Source organism: Branchiostoma floridae, chromosome 5 (assembly GCF_000003815.2).
Source record: "Branchiostoma floridae strain S238N-H82 chromosome 5, Bfl_VNyyK, whole genome shotgun sequence".
Lineage (NCBI taxonomy): Eukaryota > Metazoa > Chordata > Leptocardii > Amphioxiformes > Branchiostomatidae > Branchiostoma > Branchiostoma floridae.
Window position 1 is genome coordinate 12667517 of NC_049983.1, and position 11187 is coordinate 12678703.

Consider the following 11187-nt stretch of genomic DNA (forward strand, 5'->3'; position numbering starts at 1 on the left):
CCTGACTTCCTTCTGAGCGCATATGTCAACTTTATGGTACCCTGACGTCATTACGCATTGATGTCTGTTAAATTTGTCACTTTGAGTACGTGGCGTAGACACACTGGTGTAATCTAAAAGAGTTCGGTCCAAGTTGTATGTTTGCTTTATTGTCAATGACCCTTTCAATTAGGTCAAAACAGTGGAAAACCCGCCATGATTTCCTTGTCAACTTTATGGTGCCCTGACGTCATTACGTATTGATGTCTGTTAAATTTGTCACTTTGAGTACGTAGCGTAGACACACCGGTGTGATGAAAAAGAGTTTGGTCGAAGTTGTATGTTTAGTTTATTGTCTATGGCTTTATGAACTAGGTCAAAACAGTGGAAAAGCCCCCTGACTTCCTTCTGAGCGCAAATGTCAACTTTATGGTACCCTGACGTCATTACCCATTCATGTCTGTTAAATTTGTCACTTTGAGTACGTAGCGTAGACACACCGGTGTGATGAAAAAGAGTTTGGTCGAAGTTGTATGTTTAGTTTATTGTCTATGGCTTTATGAACTAGGTCAAAACAGTGGAAAAGCCGCCCTGACTTCCTTCTGAGCGCAAATGTCAACTTTATGGTACCCTGACGTCGTTACCCATTCATTTCTGTTAATTTGTCACTTTGAGTACGTAGCGTAGACACACTGGTGTAATCTAAAAGAGTTCGGTCCAAGTTGTATGTTTGCTTTATTGTCAATGACCCTTTCAGTTAGGTCAAAACAAAACCCGCCATGATTTCCTTGTCAACTTTATGGTATACTGACGTCATTACGCATTGATGTCTGTTAAATTTGTCACTTTGAGTACGTCAGGGTACCATAAAGTTGACATATGCGCTCAGAAGGAGGTCAATACAGTGGAAAGACCGCTCTGACTTTCTTGTGGGCGCATATTTCAACTTTATAGTACCCTGACGTCATAATGCCTTCCTCTCTGTTAAATTGTTCACTGGAAGTACGGTGCACAGAAAATTTGGTACAATTGAAAAAAAGTTTGGTCGAAGTATGAAGTTAAGTTTATTGTCCATGCCTTTTTAAATTCGGTCAAAACAGTGGAAAAGCCCCCTGACTTCCTTCTGAGCGCATATGTCAACTTTATGATACCCTGACGTCATTACGTATTGATGTCTGTTAAATTTGTCACTTTGAGTACGTAGCGTAGACACCCCGGTGTAATGAAAAAGAGTTTGGTCGAAGTTGTATGTTTAGTTTATTGTCTATGGCTTTATGAACTAGGTCAAAACAGTGGAAAAGCCGCCCTGACTTCCTTCTGAGCGCAAATGTCAACTTTATGGTACCCTGACGTCATTACCCATTCATGTCTGTTAAATTTGTCACTTTGAGTACGTAGCGTAGACACACTGGTGTAATCTAAAAGAGTTCGGTCCAAGTTGTATGTTTGCTTTATTGTCAATGACCCTTTCAGTTAGGTCAAAACAAAACCCGCCATGATTTCCTTGTCAACTTTATGGTATACTGACGTCATTACGCATTGATGTCTGTTAAATTTGTCACTTTGAGTACGTCAGGGTACCATAAAGTTGACATATGCACTCTGAAGGATGTCGATACAGTGTAAAGACCGCTCTGACTTTCTTGTGGGCGCATATTTCAACTTTATTGTACCCTGACGTCATAATGCCTTCCTCTCTGTTAAATTGATCACTGGAAGTACGGTGCATACAAAATTTGGTACAATTGAAAAAAAGTTTGGTCGAAGTATGAAGTTAAGTTTATTGTCCATGCCTTTTTAAATTCGGTCAAAACAGTGGAAAAGCCCCCTGACTTCCTTCTGAGCGCATATGTCAACTTTATGATACCCTGACGTCATTACGTATTGATGTCTGTTAAATTTGTCACTTTGAGTACGTAGCGTAGACACACCGGTGTAATGAAAAAGAGTTTGGTCGAAGTTGTATGTTTAGTTTATTGTCTATGGCTTTATGAACTAGGTCAAAAACCGTTAGATCGCAGTGTGGCATTCTGAGCGCATATGTCAACTTTATGATACCCTGACGTCATTACGTATTGATGTCTGTTAAATTTGTCACTTTGAGTATGTAGCGTAGACACACCGGTGTAATGAAAAAGAGATTGGTCGAAGTTGTATGTTTAGTTTATTGTCTATGGCTTTATGAACTAGATCAAAACAGTGGAAAAGCCCCCTGACTTCCTTCTGAGCGCATATGTCAACTTTATGGTACCCTGACGTCATTATCCATTCATGTCTGTTAAATTTGTCACTTTGAGTACGTAGCGTAGACACACCGGTGTGACGAAAAAGAGTTTGGTCGAAGTTGTATGTTTAGTTTATTCTCTATGGCTTTATGAACTAGGTCAAAACAGTGGAAAAGCCGCCTTGACTTCCTTCTGACCGCATTTGTCAACTTTATTGTACCCTGACGTCATTACGCATTGATGTTTGTTAAATTTGTCACTTTGAGTACGTAGCGTAGTCACACCGGTGTAATTGAAAAGAGTTTGGTTGAAGTTGTATATTTAGTTTATTGTCGATGAAGCTATTAATGCGATTAAAATGGTTGAAACCCGCTCTGGCTTCCATATGACCGCATATGTCAACTTTATGGCACTCTGACGTTATTACGCCTTGCTGTCTGTTAAATTTGTCACTTGAAGTACGACGCGTTGACATTTTAGTACACTTGAAATGAGTTTGGACAAACTTCTATGTTTAGTTTAATGTCGATGAGGCTTTTAGTTCGGTAAAAATGTAGGATTTTGCTTGACAGTAAGAAAGGACACTCACTCCGGTAGGTGTCGCTGTTAGAGGTTTATATAATTTTGTTGTTTTTTGTTTAACTAAGAGTCCCGACTTTGCCATAGCATAAGTATGTGGTAATCCAAGAAATATCATATTTTAGCTTCCAAAACGGGCCATAGCTAGCCAGAAATGTGTTTGAGAGGACATAGAAGTGATTGCAATAATGCTGTACTTTCTTTCCCTACAGGTACAATGGTACAGTCTGGCCCCCTCTCCCCGGCCTACTCTTCCCGGCCTGTCCTCCCCATATGGCTGGCACCGGGAGCGCTCCTTACCCAGATGGAGTCCTGAATGGCATTAGCGCCGTCTATCATGTGTGTACCGTACTGCAGACCATGCGACAAGTGGTTCGTGGTTGTGTTGAAAGAAAGGATAAGTGTGGTCTTACTTATTTGAAAAGCTGTTGTAATATCAGAGTCTCGTCATATAAAATCGTCAAGGGCAGGACCTACAGTACTCACATTAACGTTAGTGTATCAAAGCTGGAAAAGGAGTATAGCCGGCCAAAGGGAGTCAAACGGTCACCTGGTGCCACTATACTAAGTTCCTTGCCAGCTTTGATACTATTTCTAAGACACCGTAGGGTCTGCTTGGAGACTAGGATACCTCTGCCATGTTTGCTCCGCGGGAGGTCGACCTGCTACGACCCGCCGTGCGTGGACCAGACATCGTACAACAGCTACACCTGCTCCTGTGGAACATGTCCAACCGGTATCACAACAGACATGTCTTATTATATTCCATGTCTTCTCAATCTGTAAGACGGCACTGGTAGAACTTAATTTTATCCGAACATGAACTATATTAACGTTAAACTCAAGGTTTCCGTTTCTCAAGGACTTACTGTAGTCTGTATACACCGATTTGACTGTAAACTAGAGTTCGCGGACCTCATACCTCCATGAAATATTTATTGCTTTTTTGTGGATGGTATGTATGTTTATAGTCGGTTGTATTTGAGAGTAATGGTTATAAATGTTATGGGAAAGTAGTGGTGTATTTATTTAATGACACAGAGGATGTCCATCTGATTAGTAATTATTAAAATGTGACACTTAATTGTGTAATGTGCGTTTAAGAGGTCGACGGCATATGGTAGCGTGGTGTTCCTTAAGCTTGATGTTTGGCATTTAAACTGTCTAAGGTTGTCAGCATTATTGAGGTTCGACTATGTGCCTCAGAGCGGTGTGGTGGGAGGAAGTTGGGAAACTCAGAAAGAAGAAGGGATGTGGCCAACTTTAGTCAGATGGTGATTTGATTTTCCACCAATATGTCAAAACATCAGCTGTTCACACGGTACAAAAATGAGATGCACACTTTCCTCTGATAGCCCTACATCAACTGTAAGATGAATACTTGGCGCCAACCCCGTCTGCTAAAAAACAAGTACCATTGGCTACGAAAGAGACAACTAACAACTGTCCCTTATCGTAACGAAATCAGAACATCTGTATCGCCCATAAAACTTCTGACACCCAACCCATCTAAGATGAGAGGACCTAATGGCATTTTAATCACCATGTCACTCAAATCAGCAGTACAGTATGTGAGACATCCATACCTGTTAAGCATTACCGTTAAATGTACCTCAACTTCTTACTATTATACTTACGCTTCACATCTCCACGATATCCTAAGCAGACATAAATAAAACTAATTATCATATTAAAAAAACTCGGGGTTCCCCAAACAGCTGTCATACAAATCACCTCACTATCTGCTTGGAGCTAAGCCCATTAACAAACACTTAAAGCACGATGCCTGTTCCAATATATTGCAGATATAGGGGGGATTTCTGATATTATTACATCGATTATACCGACAGATACGGCGCCCAAAATCACATCGGTTCGAGCTTTCATCACAGCCCACCAACACAACAAGTATGAAACCAATCCATCCAGCCGTTCTTGAGCAATCTTGTACACAGACAGAGACACATAACAGAAAATATAACCTCACTGTGCCAACTGTTACAAATATTTCAAACAGTCCTAAGCAGACATAAATAAAACTACTGGGGGTTCCCCAAACAGCTGTCACCTCACTATCTGCTTGCAGCTTAGCCCATTAACAAACACATACAGCACGATGCCTGTACCAATATATCTCAAATATAGGGGTGATTTCTGATATTATTACATCGATTATAACGACAGATACGGCTCCCAAGATCTCATCGATTCGAGCTTTCATCACAGCCCACCAACACAACAAGTATGAAACCAATCCATCCAGCCGTTCTTGAGTAATCATCTACACAGACAGAGACACATAACAGAAAATATAACCTCCATTCCATGACATTTCATGGAGGTAATTAGGAACAGGGCAGACATCACAGGGCCAAATGCGAATGTACATTGATAAAAGTATTAACCGATCTTTTAAAAATCATTCTGCACCACAATGTTCATCTAAAGAACATACGTGGATTAGGAATGCATAACATTTGAAAATCCATATTTGTAGTGTTTTGTGAACCTTTATTTCTGATGAAAATACCTTTTTTTTCACAGGACCTAACTGTTACGCTTGGGACCGAACCATTATCCCTGCAGGGGAGGCTGTGGAGGTGAACGGCGCCATGTGTGAGTGCCGCTGGAAGAGATGGGGAGACAGATTCTCTCCATATGCAGACTGCCGGTGGGGTGTCATCTCTGGCTGACCGATAAACCACCAAGTTACACGCGTTTTTTCTCCCGGATAAAGAGTGAAATAGTGACATGGTAATTTCCACACTGCAGACATCCACTGGAAATTCGAAAAGATCAAATAAAATGTGATTACCAGCTGTACAAGCGTCTGAAAACTCAAACCTGCATGAAATATTTTGTTTTGTGATGGTGCGTATGGTGTGTTGATATGGCAAAATTATTCCATCATTGTTCTTATATATCTACCTATGGTAAATGGTGAGATCCAAAACTACACATTTCTAGTGACCTCACCATTTCCTTTTTATTTCCTATTGTTACAACTGCACCTGGCACATATCTCTAATGTGTATATATTGGTCCATTCCATACAGAGGTGACAGGGATGGTCACAGTTACTCTTTCTACTAGTTGTGGATCTGTGCAGCCATCGGCTTCATATCCCTAATGTGTATATAGTGATTCACCCCGCACACAGTGGTGACAGGGGGTGCCTAATGCCCATTGCCCAGGTGGCTATCAGTTACTGGGACCACTCTACTCAAAAAAGTAAAAAAAAAGGTGTAAATATTTTTTTTAAACGAACTACAAAACTGCAGCAAACTTCTAATGCGCGCTATAGCACAATGGCTCACACATTCTATCCCCATAGCAAACGACGTCGCAATCCATCCAGAGGTTCTAAAGATATCTGTCCGGAATCACAAAGATCCCTACCAAAATCAATACCTGCTGTTTTCAAGCAGGTAATAATCGTTTTCCCACTCTTCCTACCAGTGCATATTTGTCCTTACTATCAGCGTGTTTTTTTCACATCTGATTTGACATTTTCATCGTGTTGCATTGGATCTTTGGTTCACGCCCGGATCTGCACACAAGTACTAGTGGAAGAGAGTCACACCGTCCTTTCAGGGCCCCGTGTATGAGAGTGGGCTATATTTCCTGGCATCCTTTACGAGGAGTTAGTTCAGCTGCAGTACCAAAGTAGTACCAAAGTAATCCACCAGGGGGCCTAAGTCGGACTTAACCATAAATAGCTAGGTCAACAGCAACTACGTAGCAATATTGCCAAACATCATCGCAATGGCTCCAAACGTTCTTGAGATATTGCACTGAATCCTCACATTTGCAGACACAAACGGGCCAAAGCAAAACTATATCCCTATTTTCATGGATGTAGTTAACTTGCTATGACAATAATGACATTACATTCTGACTTACCCTCGACACTGACTGGCTTTCAAGGCAGTAATCTCGAATACAGTTGATTGCACAACGGATAAGCGCACTCTTCTGTTAATTGCACGAAATCCCCAAATCCCATGGTGGTGCGGCCCAGTCTTGTTGCACCATTCGGATATTTGAAATGCACTAGCAAATGGGGTGTGCAGTTAAGCGGCTTCTACTGTGATAAGATGATTAATTGACCAATGAGTGACTCTGCCGCTGTTTTATTGTGTAAATCACGATTATGCAAAACACAAGTTTATCAATTACAGATGGTCATAAAATGTGAAAGATACATGGCGTGGAATGTAGTGATGTGGTATGAACATTTTTTCAATTAGACTCTACAGCGAAAGATTAAGAATGGAATTTACATCTAAAATACCATGGCGACTAAAAGTCCTCCCATGCAAAACACTAAATCATCTCTTCATTCCTGACATGCCAGAAGGTCCTAATACTGCTATGTACGGGTGTACTATATTGGCTTATTATTCGCGTTGGTGGTCGGGACATATATTGTAGCCTTTCCTTCAATAATCAACGAGAGGGTTATCAATCAAGCAATCAATCAATCAATGTTAAAGCTGCAAGGCCTTCATGTCAGTTTTGACGACAGGGTTAGTTAGCCCAGCACGAAAACGACCAGCCACCATCCTCCTTGCAGTGCATGCCACTTGGACAGGAGGCGCTGCTGCACAGATAGGGCTCCCGCATCCGGACGATTGGCGCTGAAGAAAGATATCGATGTATAGAGTGAAAACCCTCAGAATGGCATGACTAGTAAAATTTTCATTAGATTATACACAACGCAGAGACGTGAACATTAATATGATTTTGTTTTGTAAGCTTTAACTTTGTATTTGCTTTGGGTTTGAGCATCCATATGTCTACCCAGAAACAGGTGACTGCAACAACTACCGGTACTAGTACATGTATATGTTCTGAAATAAGGATAATTAAGCCTTGGATAACCAATGTTATTTCAGAATTAATACCTACCCAGGCAGATGAAGTGGGTGATCTCATTTTGGCAGGTCCAGTCCAACGGACAGGTCACCAGAGAGCACCAGTCAATGTCTAATGCAGAGAACATGCAATCATTGTAATGTATGATTAGGCACAGACTGTGTGCATTTGATTGTCCCTTTGGTGGTTTTGCCGCAAATGGATATTTTGGTTTTTAAATGCAAACGTCTAAGAAGCATGGAAAACCGTAAGTTCACCTGATTCACAGTTGTCTCCGTTGAAACCAGTCGAGCAGCGGCAACTGTAAGAGTCGACGAGATCAAGGCAGGTTCCCCCGTGTTGGCAGGGATTGGACGCACACTCATCAATGTCTGTTAAACAGCATAAAAGAGTGAAGAGTCATTGCATCTGTATTCGCAAATATATATGTAACGTTATGTGACAAAGTACAAAAACAAGAGCAACTAGAAAGGCCGACATTTGCTTAAGAGCAAATACAGCATATTTCAGCCATACCCCTTCCCACGCAACATTGGACTGTTCCAAATCACCCCTGCGCAAAAATGGAACATCCTCTTAACAGTACATTATCCCCCAAAGTGGACTGGTATTGTGAATTGACTCCAGGTAAAAACAGAGCTTGCTTCTATTTTTCAGAAAATGACAATAATCACACCTTCCATTCAGAAAATTTTCATCATGACTGAAAATTGTTGAATGACTTCATGTAATGTCATTAACAATTTTCAGTACGATAACTAGGTGTAAGTTTAAAAAAGTATAAGCTCCTTGTGATGTGGGTACATTTATTATTGCAATGAACTTTTTTTATTCAAGTAGGGCATACGATTTAATAATTATCAAGCAGGTGCAGGTACTGTAGGAGCGTTTGTTTTCTTCAAGCTGTAAAACTGTTAAACTGTTTTACTTTGTATGCAATCAACCATCGAGCCTATTCTTATTTTAGTTTAACAACTTCCTGCCAGACCCGGAAGATACGATTGAACTTTGTTCGAGGATTTATTTTCGTCTGTCTGGTCAGTCTGTTCATACCCTGGCGCTGAGAGTGTTTTATTGGGCTGAAACTCTGGCAGTTTAAAGTTACTTACAATTTAAATGTTCAAAGTTTATGCCAAACAACAACAGCACTAGGAAATGTGGCCACTATAGACAGGTGGTCACTATAGAGAAAATGCTGATCTATTGACTAGGAGCCATACGTTACACATGATTTCAGTACACTGATCATTAATCATATAAACATTGCACAGGTAAGCCAATTGTTTAGATGTACAATTAAGTTCAAATAATTCTGAAGAGAAATATTGATGAGAAAATAATCATTCTCGCCACTGTCTAACTTATAATTACGTATCATAACTAAACGCAGATTTTCTAACTAACGCACCTTTCGCCGACTTCATCATAGGACCGCAACCAAACGAAAACTGTCTAACTAACGCACCTTTCGCCGACTTGATCATAGGGCCGCCGGCTATCAATCAAACACGGCTGTTGATTAGACTTAGAGTTTCAAACAGGCGTGTGCCAGTTGACAGCAAACTTCATGCTACGTGATGTATTACATTGCTTGGACCTTCTTTCCCACAGTGGTGCTTCTACAAAATATTTAGACTGTAACACTGAGTCCCACATGCTTTATAGAATAGAATTTGACGCAGAACAGCGTTTTTTGCCGGGCATTTTTCTTGAAACAGGGTACAGGGGGGGCAAAATATACTGTTATAAGACCGTCAACAACAGTCGCACGGAGCTAACAGCGCAGCGAAAATATCATCGCTAGCGTTTCAACTTCGGATGACAAGTACTGTTAAACTCAGTAACGTTACAGTTTGTTTTTAGTTGCCTTTGACGGTTTGACCTGAAATACTGTTACGCTAAACTCCTGAAGAGAAGTTAAGTGACTGCTGCGATTATCATAGATATGCCCCTAAGAACTGATACAATATAAAGCCTTCTGAATAGTCTAGAATGCGAGAGCCTTAGGCGGGCTTCGCTCCCCCTGGCGGGAACACTGCTATATACGGGATCATGAGGCCCCGCTTATGAATATTAGATAGCCTTTGGCCTCCTCTTCACTGATTGGCTAGGTTTTTTAGTCTAAAATGCGAGGGCTTCAGGCGGGCTTCGTTCCCCCTGGGGCCCCCAACGCTGTAAAAAAATTCCTGGCGGGAACACTGCTATATACGGGATCATGAGGCCCCGCTTATGAATATTAATTAGCCTTTGGCCTCCTCTTCGCTGATTGGCTAGGTCTTTGATTCAATTAACTCTCCGGCTGACGCGCACAGGTGTGGCTCTGTGCGGGGTCACAGAAGGTCACGTCAGGAGGCCAAAAGAAAACAAATTTCCCCTCAGAAAAGTGCCAAAATTAATCATTTTAAAGTTGTTTATGTCAAAAATTTTACTTGAATCTTGTTACCAAGTATCTAATGCCTATCTATACCAAATTTCAGGTCATTTAATTGTAATACCAGGGTACAGGAGCCAAAAGTGTCCTTTTTTGGTCAAAAATTGGCCAAAAATCGCAAAAATAAGCATTTTGTTGCACTGTACACCAAAAGTGTTATTGAATTTATATGAAGGGATTATCAAGGCACATCTGTGTCAAATTTCAGCTCATTCGGTTGCAATACCAAGGTACAGGAGCCAAAAGTGTCCTTTTTTGGTCAAAAATTGGTCAAAAAATCGCAAAAATAAGCATTTTGTTGTACTGTACACCAAAAGTGTTCTTAAATTTATATGGGGGCATTATCAAGGCACATCTCTGTCAAATTTCAGCTCATTTGGTTGTAATACCAGGGTACAGGGGCCAAAAGTGTCCTTTTTTGGTCAAAAAATGGTCAAAAAATCGCAAAAATAAGCATTTTGCTGTACTGTACACCAAAACTGGTATTGAATCTATATGGGGGACTTATCAAGGCACATCTGTGCCAAATTTCAGCTCATTCGGTTATAATACAAGGGTACAGGGGGCCCAAATATACAGTTTTGGTCTTAAGATGACCAAAAAACCTTAATAAATCATTTAAGAGACAGATATGGAAAAAATGAAAAAAACGCCCGAGGGTATTGGCCCACTCTACCCTTGTGCCAAATTTCAAGTCATTCGGTTGAGGAACAACGGAGATACCGTGTTCTGAAGATTTGACAGGAGAAAGAAACATTACGAATACAATATATTTCACCATACCTATGGTATGGCTGAAATATAATCATTACGAATCCCTGCAATCGCATGGTTACAGATGATTCTTTCAAACACATTGAAATTGGCGGGGTACAATTAGATAGTCCAATCGCATACGTGCAGTTAAGCACATTACATAATAAATGGATAACGTTACTTACTAATCTCGCAGAACTTCCCCTCGAATCCAGCGGGACACTCACAGAAGGTGTTGGACTCGTCGAAGCAGGAAGTGCAGTTACCGCCATTCTGACAGACGTTTGAATCACAGAGCTTGAAGTCTAAAATCGTCATAAAGCAATGGTCAATGACCAT

The 11187-nt window shown here is 40.8% G+C and overlaps 1 protein-coding gene across 1 annotated transcript in view; it reads right to left on the reverse strand.

Moving 5' to 3' along the window:
- Positions 1 to 6900: 6900 nt before the first annotated feature.
- Positions 6901 to 11187, reverse strand: part of LOC118415521 (fibropellin-1-like) — an 8630-nt gene continuing 4343 nt past the window's right edge. Inside the window, exons 10-13 of the mRNA XM_035820191.1 lie at positions 11034 to 11153; positions 7919 to 8032; positions 7695 to 7772; positions 6901 to 7423 (exon numbers count right to left, since the gene is read on the reverse strand). Coding sequence (XP_035676084.1) covers positions 7314 to 7423; positions 7695 to 7772; positions 7919 to 8032; positions 11034 to 11153 — 422 coding nt within the window. The 3' untranslated portion in view covers positions 6901 to 7313. The remainder of the gene's footprint in view (positions 7424 to 7694; positions 7773 to 7918; positions 8033 to 11033; positions 11154 to 11187) is intronic.